The 18,397-nt window shown below is 39.2% G+C and overlaps 1 protein-coding gene across 10 annotated transcripts in view; it reads left to right on the forward strand.

Annotated features, from left to right (window-relative positions):
• LOC149317082 (E3 ubiquitin-protein ligase RNF144B-like) overlaps positions 1-18,397 on the forward strand; it is a 109,556-nt gene that overhangs the window by 77,821 nt on the left and 13,338 nt on the right. For 9 of the 10 annotated variants that reach the window (XM_089516818.1, XM_089516821.1, XM_089516819.1 and 6 more), the window contains one exon: positions 13,560-13,664. In XM_089516818.1, coding sequence (XP_089372944.1) covers positions 13,560-13,664 — 105 coding nt within the window. Of the gene's footprint in view, positions 1-7,873; positions 7,914-13,559; positions 13,665-18,397 lie in introns of those variants that run through there. The other variant, XM_089516824.1, reaches the window with a different exon arrangement.

An 18,397-nucleotide genomic window follows, 5' to 3' on the forward strand; every position in this document is an offset into this window, starting at 1 on the left:
ATTAGGTCATTATTAGGGTGCAGAGTGTGATTTGAATGTAGTTGCTTGAAATCTGCCCCTCCGTCCACAACACCTTCACACATACCACTGAGTGTTTATAAATGTAATCAGGCAGCAATATAAGGCTATGATGCTTGGGACTGAATGTTCATGGAAGGAATGCTTGTGAAGGTAGTGACTGACATAAGGACACTGTTCCACTTATTGCATTATATCACATTAAAGAGATCATGTTCTTGGAGCGAGCTAAATTGTAACAAGAAAATCTGCCCTTCTTGAATGCAGGGTGATTTCCAGATCAGTTTTGCTAAGCTAAAACAAATGTGTGGGTGTTTGTGTTTAGCTGTCCAGCTATCTTCATGAGAGATTGCAGTGGACTCTCATTAGAATTTTAATAGAAACTGAGGCCTATTTAAGTTGCTTGTCCTAATTAGATTAGATTTGTTAAATCAATAGGAACTTGATAGCGCAAGATTTATGCAAGTTCCATTGAGTAAGCACACCAAGGAGAAGGAGCACTATCATAAAAGAGAGGTCTGTAGCTGTTCTCATCATCCACCTGCTGTGGTGTCTCTTTAATAAGAACCCCTGCCTGCATGCCCACCTGCTGCCTGTTGAGAAAACCAGCTACACATTTGCAGGAGCAGAATCCAGGCTCTCTGGGTGCTGAGCTAGCAGCTGGTAAACCAGCATTGCCATCACCTGCTCCCCAACCTGAAAGGGGATATAACAGAATGTCTAGGTAATGGGCCCACTAACAGCATGGGTGCTAGTGTTGCCAAAGGAGGTTCCCCCTTTGGGGGAGCTGCTTCATGTGTGGAGGGAAGCTAAGGATCAGTTACCCTGTTTGAGACTGGAGAGGAGGTATTTTTCCCCCCTGCTTTTTAATTGGCCCTTTTGTTTTATATGTCCTGCTGACAACCAGAGAGTAAGTATGGAGGAGGGGAAGCATCCAAGGGAGCAGCCATTGCAACATTAATAGGTAGAGTGAGATACAGAGTGGGGAGAAAGAGCTATCAATATGGGAGACGGGAGAGCCACAGAGTGATAGTTGCTCAACCACTGCCTTGGATAGCCTTGGAAGCAGAGCTCCTGGGTTGAAAATACTGCTGCTTAATCCCCCTTGATCCAGGACCCGGATTAACATGCTGGCCTGTCTTGTATTATGGAGACCTGAGGTGGTGGGTTAACCTTTCCCTGGGTTCCACCTGAGTTTGTCCACTTGGGTTCTCTATGAAACAGTAGGTGAGGCCTGGGGGCAGGGAGGTGGAGTTGCAGTGGTCTGTCAAGATTCAGTTTCCCTCACCAGGTAACTTGTACAGCCCCTTGTTTCTCCCTTTCACTGATATCATATAGCTCATTGACAAGTAATGACAAATATTATTTCAAAAACTAAGGAACCCACCTCCAGCATCTGCAGCCCATATCGTCAGGATTAAAATAACAGCAATTTCTAATGAGGATCTAAGAAATCACAATATTTAGCTACTAGCAGCACAAAATAACGGCGAAGTGGCCACTGAGAGGGGACAAATAGATGCAGGGTGACAGCAAGTGGAAATAGTCAGCAAAAAGGAAGGTCTACTCTGAGTGCTTACCTTCATTTAATCAGTTTGCAAAAGCCCTACATTGCACAAAAAGTTTTGGGTGCTACTTTGTTTATGACCTTGTTTTTATATATTTTAATGTATAACCCAAACATAACAGCATTCTTTCTGGGCCTTCTTTTGAAAAAAGGCCTTGGGAATATTGCCAATGGCTAACAATTGCCCTTAACAACTCTGAAGTCTTCCCCACCACCACCTAGATCTTGTTTTGCAAACAAGTGTTATAATTTATTGAGACTCTTACAGATATATTTTGGCAAGAGTCTTCAAGGATGAAAATATTTTCTTGTAGACTGAAGGTTGCAGTTATTGGAGCAGAATATTTGAAGGAAAAGTGATATGTTAAAAGGAAGCATGTGAGTAGACAGTGGGTGACAGAATACAGTTGGCCTTCCATATTTGAGCAGCATGTGGTTTTGCTTGCATCACCCTCCTCCCCTATACATCCTTGAGATCTCTACCTAGTTGTGAACAATGGGGGGGAAAGGCTAGTGGGATTTTTATTTGTATGTCAATTTCTTTTTTGGCTCTACTGGTATTATCCAGATGTTGCATCCACTGTACAACTTCATGCTGCTACACTTCTTGCTATTTCCTAGTTCTTTGAGCACTTATTAATTAAATCTGAATTAAGTACTTACATTCATTAAATATAAACACATTTTTAGAAGTGCACTTCTATTTTTTTATCATTAAGCAAGCACTTATTAAATATTTGTTGGAGGAGAGGATTAAGCTCTGTTTTCTTCCCATTCCTCCTGTTCGAGAGAGATTTACTGGTATTTCTGATGTCAGTCAGAAATAAGGGTAAAATGGTTGGCATAGGCAGGTCTGCCTCCTGTAAACACTGCCATTTCCATCCTCCATTTGATCACTGGTGATTAGCTATGCTACTGAGGATCATCTTTTCCACTTCCATCCTTGATGACAGTATAAGGAAGCATTACTAAAATATTTTTGGAGCATGTATGTATAAAGCATTCTGAAATGGGCTAGACCATACTTGAGCATGCCTTAGAGTAGGAGTGGGTATTTGTGGATGATCTAGGGTCCACAGCAGTTTCATTTCCTCCAGGTCCTTGTGGGACATACCTGTCCTCTTTGAAAAATTGAAAGTGACTTATATTTTCCTAGAATGTCATTTAAACAACAGCAACAACAAGGTGTGTGAGGAGGAGAATCACACCCTTTGGTGGATTTCCAGAAGTATGATTCTCCAGCCTTTTTCCATTTTTTAAAAATAAATTTTATTTCTTATAAAAAAAGGCAGAAAACAATAACAAATACAAACAAAAACAAGCTAAAATACAGATCCTTAAAAACCAACTTCAAATATTCAAGGTCACATGGGATGTAAAAGGGCAACATTACATAAAAACAGGGATGGGCTCAGAACACAGAGATACCTTCTTTGCACCAGTTCAATCATTGAAAGGGAATAATATTACAAAGGAAGACCCACTTCTGCTCCAATGTTGTTGAGATAAGATATAAGTGGGGAACCATCGTTCTTCAAAAGGCAGAAGAAGATTCCACCCCCGCAACCTTCTAGATTTCCATAAACCAAAAATTCCAAAATCGAGATCACCAATCAGTCATATTGACCTTTCCAGTTTTCCAAGCCCTGACAATTTCAATGCCAACAAAAATGCAATAATATCTTTATTGTGTAATGTCTTGTTTTCATTAATAAACACTGAAAGCAATGAAAGCTCTGGAGAAGGGACAATATTTTGATCAATGACTTCTGAAACTAAATTAACTACCAAATGCCAAAATGCATATACACTTGGACAGTCGTACCACATGTGCATTTCCCCATTTTTTTAAAATGGGAGTAGCTATAGGGTGCATAGAAGGGTTTGGAGGAGTGCATGCAACTCATAGGCTGCACAGTGCCCACTAGGTCTTAGAGATATTGATACTTTTGGCCAGCTTCTTGGTTCCTACTCTTTGGGGCTGAGTCTAGGACTGGTATGGGAGTCGGGACACCTTCAGATGCTGCTGGACTGCAACTTCCATCTGGCTGTGCTGGCTACATTTGCTGGAAGTTGCAGTTCAACAAGATCTGGAGGGTGCCACAATTCCCACCTGAGGTTTAAGTGCAGGATTGCAGCTGACCTGAAAGTAAAACTGTGTCAAGCAACTTCTTTGTACACATGTTAGGCTAGGAATAAAATGACCATATGTCAAGTACAGTGGATTAACTAGCACCACAAAATGACTGAAGGCAAACTACTACTTAACATGACTTGCAATGAACATAACTGAAAAATAGTGAGAGGCAGCCTGGTATGGTGGATGGAGGATTGAACTAAGATGGGGAGACCTGGGTTCAAAGCTCCACATGACTATCATGTATGTTGAGGTGACCTTGTCAACACCATATGTCAGCCTAACCTATCTCACAAGGTTGCTGTGTAAATAAAACTGGGAAATAGGGGCATGTACTGTGTCTTGAACTCCTTGCTGGAAAGGTGGGATATAAATGTAATAAATAAATAAACATTTGTTGACTATAAGCCTACAGATAATTATTCTCCCTTCCCCTCAAAAATATATTGGCTATGTACCAAAAATAAAATTCTACTTACCACTTGGTGGATTAATAGAGATGAAGAAACTTATGCAAAAAGAGAAGCATTTAAGTGACTTAAATTTTCATTCTTCATAATGATGCATGAGCCAGATCTAAATTCAGTAGAGAAAATACTGCAGTTGGGACACTTGCTATGGCAAGATCCATGGTGTGTTAAAGAATAACAGTGGTTTTCTGTGGTTATTTTCAGCAGCTGGTCTGGCTTTGTAGCTTGTAATTTCCCATTTGGGGGGAAAAGTTTCCATTTACTGGAAGGGACGGTTAATGGAAATTTAATCACTTTGCCATCTAGGCATATGTCTCCATTTGTGGTCTGTAAAACAAAAGAAATTAAATGAATTATTACTGTTATGTCTGAAGTTAAACATTGTTGCAACACTTCTAATCAAAGAAAGTGAATTATATTTGTGCATGTATTATCTGCTTCTGTTTAGAGCTGCCTGGACCATGGCTATCCAAAGACAATAGGAAGGGTACAGGTCAGCTTCTTGTCTTCAGTGAAATATTTGACTAAAATATAAACTAAAATAAGTCCACTGGTTGTTCTTCTAAAGAGATCTAGTCTACGTTCCTGAATTTCAGTTCTAGAGTCCTTTAGCTCTATCTATAAATTCCAGGATTGTATTGGATGACCATGGCAAATAAAGTAATATAAGTATGCATACACTCTGAACAACCTATTGAAAGCATAATCTTATATGGGTCTGCTCAGAAATAAGGCCTGCTTAGTTAAATTGGACTTTCAGAAGACTTACAGAAGTGCAACCCAAGAGAATGCTAGTTGCTGTGAGATAAAGACCTCTGGGAATTGAGGGCATTGTCCATCTACCCTCATATGTTTCACAGGTTTTCAGTCATCTGTCCTGTCAAAGAGTAATAAACCTGGGTAAGCAGTATCCTTGGAATAATGTATCTCAAATGTGCTTACAGAAAAGCAAGTTTCACTGAATTCTCACTGGGGCTGCCTATCTTTTAACAAAAGTTACTTGTGGACAAATTCAAATATCTTGATATCTGGAGGAACAAAGGTTAATCTGTTCCAGGACTCATTTGCTTATCTTTTTGAATGTCCACACTATACTTAGCACTCTTCTCCAGCACCACATCTCAAATATGTTGACCGCCCCTCAGCTACTTTCTTCATTGTCCAGTTCTCACACGTGTACACCGCGATGGGGCATATGATGGCTTGGACAATTCTGACTATAATGCTCAGTTGTATATCTTTGCTCTTTAGGGTCTTGTCTAGTTCTTTCATAGCTGCCCTACCCATTCCTCGTCTTTTTCTGATTTCTTGACCACAGTTTCCATTCTGATAAATGTTGAATCCAGCTCCCAAACTTCCTAGCTAGCATGAACACTGTCATGCTGACTGGAGGTGCTGGAAGCTGTAATCTAAAAGTAATGCTGCCAAACTCTGCTACAAATCTCCAAGAGATCTACTAGTCAAGTACATCAGGAGTATATCTTCTGCATACTCCTGATAAATATCCTTTGGCTGTTGGAAATGTGGGAAGCTGATAGTTAAGGATAAGTTTGTGTTAGTGAAAAAAAAGGCTATTATATTGCTTATGTGTGCACTTATTACATGAATGGTGCAGGCTCTGGCTCCTTAGATCTGCATGGTGCAAGCCTAAAGGAAAAGAGCAAGGATGAAGAATCCTGATGTTTCAGCTACAAAAGGCTTTGTAGGTTAACCTGAAGGATTGGACTAATTTCTTTAGCAATTTGCCTTACAGAAAATGGCAAAAATGAAAAGGTGGGGGAGTTAATTTGAAGAACAGATCAATATCTGCAAATCTTCACTTTGTTTCCAGCTACGCTTATATCTGTCTGCTGCTTACACAGGACTATACGCTGTATACAAAATGTCTATTGTCTTTGTGAGGCATGATCACGATATGTTATATACGTGCATTGCTCTTATGTGTGACAATTGTAAATGGGTGTGTAATGTTTCTGTACATAGGGGGAAAATGCCAAGCACAAACTCAGTGTCACAATGCTCTGCTGATTTAAATTAAAGGCTTTCTCCATTTCCCACTCTGTCCCTCCAGGTAGTCAACTTCCATTATTCTGGCATCTATTTTCTCATTGACGTGCTTAGATTTTCATCAGAAAATAGAACCTCTGATACACATCAGAATTTGAAAAAGTTAACTACAGCTCCCCATATTCTTCAGCCAGCCCATTAGCTGAGGAATTCTAGGAACTGTATTCAAAAATGCAACATTTATAATCTCCAGTGTAGTTTTATTTTATAATAGTTAATTCTGTACACTTATTTGGCAAGAACATGGATTTACTTCTTGTAAAGTTGCTCAGATGTCAGTCCTGTCCTGGAGATTCAGAGTTAATTTGGCCTTGTGATCTTGTTGCATACAGTATTTACAAGGTACCAGCAAAGGGCCCTGGGATGAAGAAATTTGTGTTTCTGACTTGGATATTAGATGCAGTTTACACAGTGGATCAAAATGCTAGCTGCAAGCTTTTGTATTCTGAAAAATCCCTATAAATCCTGATACTGCAATGGCCACTGCTGCTAAATATCCAAAAAGCTGATTGAGCTATGGAGATGACAGTCCTGCTAATTTTAACAAATATAATGGCACTTCTATTGATTGATTTATTATTTACAGTCCCCTCAAGATATAAATAATAATGCCCTCAAAATGTGGCACACGATGGCTAAATATGAAATGAATAAAATACATCCAGGCTGAAAACATGGGACAGATAAATTAAAACAAACATTTTAAATAGCAGTTTGAAACAAAGCAAGTTTAAAATGTTAATGTTTCTGAGCTTTTTACAGTTGCCCATATTAACTGCCAATGTCTGTGTATGTTATCCAAGCATTTTTATCCCTGCTGGCTTGTATAGTATCCCAAACGTATAAACATACCTTATTTTGTACTGTTTGCCTCCCCCTAATTTCTGTGCAGTTTTTAAAATCACCAGTTTACTTCTAGAAATGTATAGTATGTATAGGAGTTGTGCTTACATAATGTATTGACATTCTGTTTTTGGCCAGTGTTTTATGTGGGCATGGAAGGCTTCTAGCAGTACCAGTCAAATGATATTGTAGAACTATTCTGTCTTTCCATCCTAAATTGTTTTTTCATAGGATGAAAAAAAAAAGATGCAAGACAAAGCTGGAAAACTCTGGAGGGTTACAAATGGAAGATGTTTGCGTCAGGAAATTTCCCACCCTATTTCTAAAAATGAGTCTGGATGACTGTTCAGACTCATCCAGAACCCCACTAAATAAAAATCTCATCCAGAACACCCCTAGCTTTCTACGATCCAAATTAGATGCTAACACTGGTAGCACTGTGCTTATGTTTTACCTTTTGTTATTTGCTTTCAGGGGTAATAAGGGATGTAATTAGTCAGCTGGAAACCTTTTAAAGTTCTGAAATAGGGAAAGTTAATGGAACATGTTGAATGAAGGACTGTGTGTACTTGGGGGAAAATCCGCCCTCATCTGGTGTGCTGATACCAGTCCTTTTTGTTTGTGGATGTGGAGTAAGATTATCTATAAGTGGTCTTAAATAATAACATGGATTTGTAGTGAGAGGAGTACAAGCGCCTTGTTGAGCCATTACCTAGCAACCTGAGATCTGAACATTCTGCCCAACTGGTGAACTATGTATTACATGGAAATGAATCTCTAACCATTTTAATGAAGAGAGGACTGGTGAAAAGTTGGTATTTTAAGCCTTTCTTTCAGAAAGGAAGGGGCAGGGGGAGGGATCAACCATCAAAATAGTCATCAGATGCCTTCATGTGTACCCTTTTGTGGCATTCCAGATATGTATTGCACTTACAATCCTACAGAAAAAAACATGGATGAGGGTTCCCCAAAAGGTAATAGTTCCGAATTTTATTAGCCTGAAAAAGTACCAGTACTCATCTACTGGATGATGAAGGATGTGGGACAGAGCTCTGCATTTCTGTACTGGGTATAGAAGAGGAGTCTTGCCTCCTTTACCATGGACTTGTCTGTTTAGAGTAGGGGTAGGCAACCTTTTTGAGCCAGGGGCCGGGTTGCTGTCCCTCAGACAACTGGGGGGCCGAAGCAAAAAAATAAATAATTAAATATTTTTTTAAAAAAATAATTAAATAAATAAACCGGGACAAATGTAGGACAAAATTTTCAAACGGAGGACACTTTTTTTAAAAAATGGAGGACACGCAAAAAAATTTGCTGATTTTTTAAAAAATGTTAATATAAATGCATGTTTCGGAGGCTTCTATAGACAATTGCCCCCCTTGCCCGCCACTTGCCCCCCCTTGCCCACCTCCTCCTGATAGGCCAAAGGCCCCACACCCTCATGCGAGAGGCCAAAGGCTCCAGCGGCAATTGGCAGCAGGACCGGGTGGGGGCCGGTCCCAAGGCCTTGCCGGGCCGCATCCGGCCCGCGGGCCGCAGGTTGCCTACCCCTGGTTTAGAGTTCCTAGTTTCCTGTGAGATTCTCTAGACTAGTCTAAAGAATATGCAGAATAGCTCATTGAGTTTTGCCAGTACTTACTGCCTCCATATTCACTTGTTCCATTGTTTCTGGATCTCTACACTAGGGCTATTCCAAATGATTATTTTTTAAACAGGAGTATGATTTGCTGGTATGTTTCTGTGGATTAAAGGGTGCATTTTCCCCACTCTGTTTTTCATTTTATTTTTTTAGAGTTGTAGTGCTATAGGGAGAGCCAGCATGATATAGTGGTTTGAGTATTGGACTAAATCAAAGGGAGAGCAAAGTTCAAATCCCTGCTCAGCCACAGAAAACCACTAGGTGACCTTGGGCAAGTCACACTCTCAGCAACAGAGGGAGGCCAAGGCAATCCTACACATTTTGTGAAGAAAACCCTGTGATAGATTCTCTGATGACCTTATGGTCATCATAAGTCAGAAATGACTTGACATACACAGCAGCAGCAGCAGCAACAACAAATGCAAAGATGACATTTTGCTAGTGCACTATAGGCTTTATCACACTAGGCTCCTCAGCTAAAATAGTGTTGTTTCTAAAAACAGTATGCAATCAGGATTGTTCTCTTTCCTTTCACACCTGGAACCTTGTTTTGATTGCAAACTGTGTTAAAAGCTTATCACACACAGGATTTGGGATTGCCCACAACCATCCAGTACCTCCTCCAAGACATTATTCCTCACAATTTTTTCTAGATTGGCACATGTGCATGCCTGCACACACACACAATAAATAAAAATAGTATTATGTTTTAAAAATCCTTCTTTCCTTGTGCAGGAAGAGCTTCCTGATTCAAGATAGATCAGGCAAATCTAGCTGCTGGCTTTTATCTGCTATCAATTAATTATTTCTGAAGGTCTAAGCAACAACAACAGGAAATAAATGCTATTTTAACTAAAAGATTTTTTTATCTTTTACACTTCCATTTCCAGGTGTGTGTGTGTGTGTAAGAGACTCCCGAAATGGGCTAATCTGCTGGAAAAGCAGTGGAGGTGGGTGGGCAGTGATCAAAATTTTGCCTTCTCTGCTCCTCTGACAAGTAACCAGGCAAGGTAACTGAGAAACTTTTAATCTCTTTTTTTAAAGTTTCCCAATTACTTTGCCAGTTGAAAGAAAATCAAATTGCCATTTTTGCCCCTTCTTCTTTTCACCTGATCACTAGAGCACCTAAACCATACCCACCTACTGCTCACCCAAAATTGATATTAAAGTAGAATTGAACTATCACACTGGAAATTGTAGCTGACCAATAGTGGGAAAGGAGGTCATTAATGGATTTCTGTGTTAAAAAGAAACACTTTCCAAATGGTCTCCCACTAGGAGGACACCAGAAGAAAAATGACATAATGCAATAAGCCCCAACTAAAGATGCTATTCTGATATAATTGCACTTGTATCTGCTTAGTATGATAAACTCCAATAACTAAAAAAAATTTTTTTTTAACATAAAGAAGTGAAAGATCTTTCTTTCATTCCAATACGTTTTGAAATCAGAAAAAAAAAAAAAACCTTCAGGGTAGGCTGGAGTGGGGGAATTAAAATGTTGCAACCTGTGCTGGGGATCGCCAGAAAATAGTCTGGGACAACAGAAACATTGTTTGGAGATATATATACACACCAACAACTACATCAAACAAATACTAAACCTGCCAACGCATTTTCCCTATTTTGAGATGTTCAACTAGACTACTTCTTCAACGTAAGATTGGATTATGTGTTCCTTCTTCCTTCCTCCAGTCTTTTTCATTCAGAAGCATAGCTTCATCCAACCTGTTTTTTTCTTTCAACAAATATACTGTAAGGAGTCAGGTCTTGTTAAATATGTCAGTAGTTGTTTTTGCCCTTCAGATAATTTTTAAACGTTAAAGATCTTATGTAAAATTCTGTGAATGAAATGGCAAGCTTAGAAAAAATGGAGCACATTTCCCCAAATGTCTTATATCTTTTTTTAAAGTGATATCGGTGTAACTTTTAAAATGCCAGTGTTGTGTGAACTAGAAATGTTAGCCTTGCCATTACTTCATGCATATGCACATTGGGTGGCAGCTTTAGGTTTATTATTACATATTTGACTTAGAGGCTTATATCTTGTAAAGTAGAACTTTCAAATTTTGAGTAGCCCCAGTGGGAGGTACTTTTTTTTAGTGTTAAGCATATGCTCTAAGCATCCCTTCTGGGGACAATCACAGTGTGAGGGCTGCATTCCCTAAGATAAGAGCATCTAAAATATTGTTGTCTGTGTTGCCTCTTCATTATGTAACTTGTTTCCTAGTAGCAGTCTGGTGAGAACAGTTGAGGTTGTTGTTATGTTATGTGCCTTCAAGTAGATTCCAATTTGTGGTGATCCTATATAGGGTTTTCTTGGCAAGATTTATGCAGAGGAGATCAACAATTTCCTTCCTCTAAGGTTGAACAAATGTGATTTGTGTAAGGTCACCAGTGGATTTCCAGAGCTGAATGGGCTTCAAACCCTAGTTTCCCAGAATCCCAGTATCATACTCAGAATCACTACAACACACTGGCTCACCGTTTGAGATTTCTGCTATGCATATTCTACACAGTCTTTCCAACTTTATGATTCTGTTGGTTTCAGTGAAAGAGAAAATGGGCATGATATCTTTGTGTGTGTGTGTGTGTGTGTATGTGTGAGAGAGAGAGAGAGAGAGAGAGAGAGAGAGAGAGAGAATGGGAAGGGGAGAGCTTAGGAAAGGAGTGGAAAAAGCTGCTCCACTATTGTATCTGATTCTCAGAAGTAGCTCTCATTCTTTCTTGTCACTCTCTTGTTGGTCAGCAGTATTATCTCATATGATCAATGAAATGAGTTAAGGTACAAGAGGCTGAATATACAACAACTCTCATGGCAAGCCCTTTGTACTGTTGTGACCAAAGCTTGGGAGACTTACCATTAGGACTACGGTTCCCAGAAACGCCCCAGTCAGCATGGCCACTGGCTATGTTGACTGGGAGGATTCTGGGAACTGTTATCCAAAAAGGTTCCCATTATAACAACTAATGATGAGGTGTTGCTCATAGTAGACACCACTAAAAAAACCCAAAACTCTTTGCTTGGTCCACAAAGCCTCCCTGGCAGTGCTGAAAATGTGTGACTATAAGATGAGTGACGGGCATCGTCCTGTGAATTTACTAAGTACTCATTAGGCAGAAACCTGTTTCCTCCCACATCCCAGGCCATTTAGCTGTCATCATAAATTGCATGACTGATTTGTATGGAGTGGGTGGGTAGTCATTATTATATTTAGTTGGATGTGGATGTGGAATGAGAGAATGTATAGATGTTGCAAAAACTGTCTCATTATGCATAAATATTGTAAAGACTGATTATGAAGCTCTTCTTCAACCAGAGTTTGGAAAATATACTTTTCTGGATTATACTGCTTGGGAGTTGTAGTCCCACCAAAAATGTTTTGAAGGTCTAGCTTCAACAAAATTAATCACTGCCTTTACCTTTGGAAGTGGTACTGTTTTTTGAAAAATGTATCCAGGTTTTTATTCAAAACACATTGTTGAAGCTGAAGCAAGGGTTAAGCAGAAACTTGTAGATACTGCTAATATGTACAGAGAAGGAGATATTCATTTTGAAACACATGACTTTTGCCATAGAGTTTTGTCTGAGTTGATGTTCAGGACTCTGTATTATGTCATCACTGCAGAGGTAAATTGTGCTCTTTGAACTGGTAGTGAAAAATCATGCTTGACTTTGCCTGATGCAGTGATCTTGGTTTGGTTTTGTGTTTTTCAAATGCTGAGGCCAGTGATTCTTGGTGGCTAAATATAATGTGAAGGTGCTTTTAACATGTACATCAGCATCAGTACAGATTCATGAAACTGCATTTCTTTTTTTTGTGGGGTGATGGAGAAATTTGTAACCTCAACACAAGGACCTTTCTGATAATCCAAATAACAGCTTACATGGCATCTTTTTGAGAATCTCCTTGCAGCAAACAAAAGCAATTTGCTCTTAGATATGAACTGAGAGGGGCTGAATTAGGAATATGTAAAAGAGGACTAGAAAGGCACCCCCCCCCCTCTCTCTCTATATATATATGCATTATGTACATTTATGTAAGAAGAGAATAATGTAGCATGTTGTTTTTGAAAGTTTTGTACATGGGGGGGGGGGGGGGGACTGACATACAGGCTCAGTCTCCAGAATTCTGAAATCCAAAATATTCCATAAATCAAAAAGTTTTTCATGGGTGACTGAGATAGTGGCACCTTTGCTTTCTGATGTTTCAGTGTACACAAAGTTTGTTTCATAACCAAAATGATTAAAAATATTACATAAAATTACCTTCAGTCTATGTGTCTAAGGGATCTATGAAACATTGAATTTTGTGTTTCAGCTTGGGTCCCATCTCCAAGATATCTCATTATGTACATTTTTAAAATTTTTATGAGTTCAAGGAGTGACCCAGTTTTATCTTTGTATGTGTCTTGATATATTGTATGTTATTGTTGATATGGTCAGTTGACTAATCAATGAAACTAGTTGTTGTTGTTGTTGTGAATATTCCAAAATCAAAATAAATAAATCCAAAATCAAAAACACTTTTAGGCCCAAGCATTTTGGATAAGGGAGACTCAACCTGTAGAAGGATTTGACTTTCTGCTGTATGAAAACTAAGCATGTGGAGAAGACCTTCATCCACTGTGAACATGTCTGTATTAAGTCCTCAAAATAAGCTTCTCTTTGCAATCACAATTAGTGTTCTTGGACAACGGAAGGTTCAGGACAGCTGGTTAAAGAAGTGAAGGTACAGGGTGCAAAACAGCTACTGTAATGGTTTCTGTTAGTATGGTTTGTAACTTATCTATATCTTTTTTTCTGTCCTTCTTCAGTGCCTAAAACAATATATGCAGATAGCCATCCGTGAAGGTTATGGTTCTCCTATCACTTGTCCAGACATGGCGTGCTTAAGCCGGGGGACTCTGCAAGAAACTGAGGTATCTTCACTTGTCATCTCTCTCCTTTTTAAAAAAATCTTCTTTGTTCGTTTACATAATGAATATATTAGGCTGTTTCCTCCCCTTAATTACTGTAATGACTACTTGGCAGGAGGCCCACTTGACAGGAGAAACAAGAAACAAGCAGATGGCTTCCCCCTTGTTTTTCCTTTCCTGGGGAAATGTTTACTTGGCATTCAGGCAGTCTTCAAATTGCCTGCTTAAAAGCCAGAACAGCCCCCATCTGAATGTTGCCAGTCCTCTTTTAGCAATGATTGCTTGGAATATGGGTGGCATTCTGGGTTATAAAACACAAATTGGAGGAGATTTTGAATGTCACTTGCTGCTTAACTTGGAAGCTGGGGCTGTGTGTGTGAACAGAATTTGAGGGAATGGCTTTGTGGATGAAAACAGTGGAGTTCATCTGTACATGTTAGAGTGCATGCAAGTGGAAACAAACCAGCCATATTACAACTATGATGATTCTGAAGGTTAGAGATTGCCTCACTTTTAAACCACAATTATAGTAACAAAATAGTGCCTTTGCCAATATTTATCAAACGACATCACCTCCAACCCATTGCTGCTGTGTGGCTAGGGTGTTCTTTTCATTGATGGGGAAAACCTGTCAATAGCTCCTAATGGCACAGCAGTTCCAGGATTCCTCAAGTGTGAAACATTGCTGTTGCGGCAGTTGCAAAATTGACATTCATGTGGCGTCACAGTCTTTTCCTTTCTCTCCTCTCCCCACTCCCCCTCACTATTCTCAAACAGCCTGCTTCACATTTTCAAAAACCAGCTTCCTTCAGAAAGGTATTCCAAAGGCTGGGAGCCAGCACTGACAAGGCCCTATCCATCCTCTAGACGGATTTCATCAGACATCCCATGCACACAACTCTTATAAATAAAACAATGTTACATTTCCTTAACAAGGCTGATCAGCCTCCTTTCCCTTATGTCCATCCACTGATGTATGTTCTGTGCTTGACATCCCAACACTAGAAAACATACAGTATTTGTCACAATATTGTGTAGCTCATCGCAAAACTATTCTGCTTAACTACAAACTGGTGTGTGTGTATTGACTCAATAGAAACCGCCCCTTTCGAAGATGGATTGGGGCTTGTGGCAACCATACACTGTGGGCCTGATCTGCCTTTTCCCTGGTCAAAAAAGATGCAGCAAAGATTTGCTCTTTTTTTGGCTTGCAAAAAGCTGGCTTTGACATCCTACAGTCTTGAAGCCAGCTGCAAGGTGCTCTGGTAGTGTATAAACGCCACACTACCAGAGCGCCTTGAAGCCACCCACGTCTAAACAGGTGGGTGGCTTCAAGACATCTTAGGGACATGTGGCATATAAACACCATGCCCCCCAAGCCACCAGGAAGCCAGCTTTTAGAGCCGGTGTGTTCTGGCTTAAAGTTAGTTTGGTCTGAAGCAGAAGATCCTACAGTCACCCCCTCTTGAACTAGAACAGTAGCTTGTTGTTGTTGTGTGCCTTCAAGTCGTTTGTGATTTATGGTGATGCTAAGGTGAACCTATCATGGGGTTTTCTTGGAAAGATTTGTTCAGATGGGGTTTGCCATTGCCTTCCCTTTAGGCTGAGCCCACGTGACTTGAACAGCTGCAGAAAAAACAATTTCAGTAATAATTTCCCCATTCTTTGATTTCAAATAAGCTATCAAAGTAGCCACGTCCTGCCCCTTTTGCCTAGATTGTTTCAAATACTTTAATAGCATTATGAGGTAGACTGATCAGATGGCTGAGAGGAGTCCACATCTGACCCAAAAGTTGTTTTGATTCATAGCGAACATAATTTTCTGGCCCTTGTTGGGAATGTGGGCCATTTAGTCAGTATATATATGGAACCATGGAATCAGGTAATCAGTTTATCTGTTGTTGTTTTTTTAAAAAGTCCTTTTTCTGTTTATGCAGTTCTACGGATTACATAGTGAGGATTTGCTGAGTTTCTGGCTTTTGTGAATACATAAACATAGTCTCTGTAGGTCAGTAATGGAAGCAACAGTTCAGATTTATAGGCCATCCTGTCAAAAAGGTTGGCATCAGTAATCCAAGGAAACAAAAACAAACACTACCTAATGGAATAAATATGTAACCAAATCTGTTGTCCTACCCTCTCAGCCAGCCATTCATCATCTTAACCTTTGCTCTTTAAAAGCCAACCTAGGAAGAAGACTTCGCATAATACAGTATCTACAGTAGCTGGATAATCGAAGGTAACTGTACTCTTCTTATCAATGCTGCTTCAAAGCCAGTATTAAAACAGCCATAGAGGGCACCTCTTCAAACTGGAGTGGGCAACTTCAGCAGATCAAGTGTTCATTTCTATTCTTCTAGAAACTGCTTGGGCTGTTAGTGGTCACTTAGAACTTCCCCTGAAGAGTTTAGAAACCAACCAGCTTTCTTCTATTTGAAACCAATCGGCTTTCTTCACTGTCCAGTTCTCACATCTGTACATGGTGGTGGAGAATACAGTGGCTTGGATGATTCTAACTTTAGTGTTCAACTGTATATGTTTACACTTTAAAATCTTTCATAGCATCCCTTCCTATTAGTCTTCTTTTTATTTCTTGACTGCAATCTCTATTCTGATCAATGTTTGGTATAGGAACTCTTTGACTCTTTTGATTTCTTAATTATCTAGCACTTCAGTAGTAGTGTATAAACACACGCATGGGTTAAACCAAGCATGGGAAGAACCTTGTTTTAAAAGATAGCTATGTTTCTTGGTGGTTCAGGGAGCACAGCCCTCTTTTAAAACAAGCTGTATATGTCTCACATACCTTGTTTTAAGATGAAAATGAATGTCTGTTTGATTGATTTTAAAAAAACAACAACCCCTTTTTGGGTGCAATCAGATATAGTGATAGCTGGGGAACACTAAACAAATATGGGGCTGTGCAGAATGTGAGTTGTATGTTGCTTCTCTTGTCTAAAAAAACCTCTAGTAATAGGTCATATTCTGAAGGTAAATGGTCGTAAGAGATTCATTTATTTTAGGTCCCAAGTAAGATCTAGTAATACAAACATCTGCTTCCCCTTGAGTACTGTAGAGTGTAGGATATTGCCATATTATTGTCTAGAAAAGACAGCTCTCCATCTTGAGTACATACTTTCTCAAACTTTAGTCTCTCTTGTGGGGTGTTTCTGCTATTAAGTTCCATTCTCTGTTCCAGTTTTGTTTTAGTAGTTTGTAACAAAAATGAGAAAAGTTGCCTAAAGATGTTTGCTTTCAGATATGCAGTTATTTCATTTCTTTCCGCATACTTTGCTGTTTCTAATAAACTCTAATAAATCATCATCGTAAATGGCGAGGGAGCTTGTTAATGGAACAAATGAATATTTTATGATGAAAGTAATGCACAGTCTTTTGTTAGGATAGGAGTACTAATAATCTCACATCTAATACAAATCAAAAGTAGTGGTGATAATGTAAGAGTCAAATCAAATTTCATCTCTAGATGTATAGAAATAGATTCTTTGACACTACAGTGTCAATAGGTATCTTCCATTACTTAGTGAAGCAGTATTGTGTGTATGTGCCTTCAAGTTGCTTGTTGACTTATGGTGACCCCATGAATTTCATAGGGTTTTCTTAGGCAAGGAATTTACAATGTGTATTGTTTGAATTTTCTGTAGACCTAACATGGCAAACTGAATAGCCTGAAAGAAAAAAAAAAGATATGGTACTATTAGTGATTTTATCTCAGAAGGTAAAATAACTGTTGTATATACTCAACTATGATTCAAGAAATTCATGCCCAAAAATTGACTAAAATCTGGGTCTGACTTATATATGGGTCAGTATAGTAATACACTAATCCCTCCACATTCGCTGGGGTTAGTGGCACAGGACCCCTGTGAAGGTGGAAAAGTTCAGATATTGACCATAGAATTGTGTTGGAGGAGCTACAAATGCCTAGTGGAGTGTTCTCTTTAGGAATGTCTAGGTCCTTCAGTGTGACTTTTGGTTAAAGTTGACCACAGAGTTGCATTGGAGGACTTAGATATTCCGAGAGAGAACAATATTAATAAAATCTGTGAATAATCAAATTTGCAAAAGTCAAAGCTGCAAATGTGGAGGGATGAATGTACTGTTTAGAAAGGTCCTGAAAGAAGCACCTCTTCATGTGCCTCAGCAGTGATTTTTGAAAGAGCTGCTGGCAGATAAAAACCTTCTCTAGCAGCAGAGAAGTGGTGTTAGGTGATCTGGAGAAGACCGGAGAAGGAGAAGGAGGGAGAAAAGTGGCATTTCCCCTTTAGATCCTTTGCAATAGCCCCCTTTTATCCTTAATGTATCCACAGATCATATCATTTTGACCCTAAAACCTTCCCTCGACATATACATGAAGTCCATTTGTACATGAGTATATGGTAAGACACACTGTAAAGCCATTTTAGTTATCACAACATATACACCATTCAGAAAGATGAATTTACAAGCTAGTATCTACATGAAGAACTGAAGAGGTGAGTAAAGGATAGAGGGATGAAGTCTAAGTACATATTATTGCTTGAGACCCAGAAATATGTTTTGGGGGGTGGGGGGAAGTATTTCTCATTACATTACTCAATACATTTCTGTTACTCATTACAAAGCAGTGTCATTGCTCATTACAGTGTTAAGAACATACAGTACTTCATCCTTTTTAAAACAACTGTGTGGTTGTAAAGTGAGGGGAATAGAAAAATTCCTGCCAAATGTCTAAAAAA

Source organism: Sceloporus occidentalis, unplaced genomic scaffold, assembly GCF_023333645.1.
Source record: "Sceloporus occidentalis isolate IW3139 unplaced genomic scaffold, rSceOcc1.0.p SCAF_3, whole genome shotgun sequence".
In the NCBI taxonomy this organism is placed as follows: domain Eukaryota; kingdom Metazoa; phylum Chordata; class Lepidosauria; order Squamata; family Phrynosomatidae; genus Sceloporus; species Sceloporus occidentalis.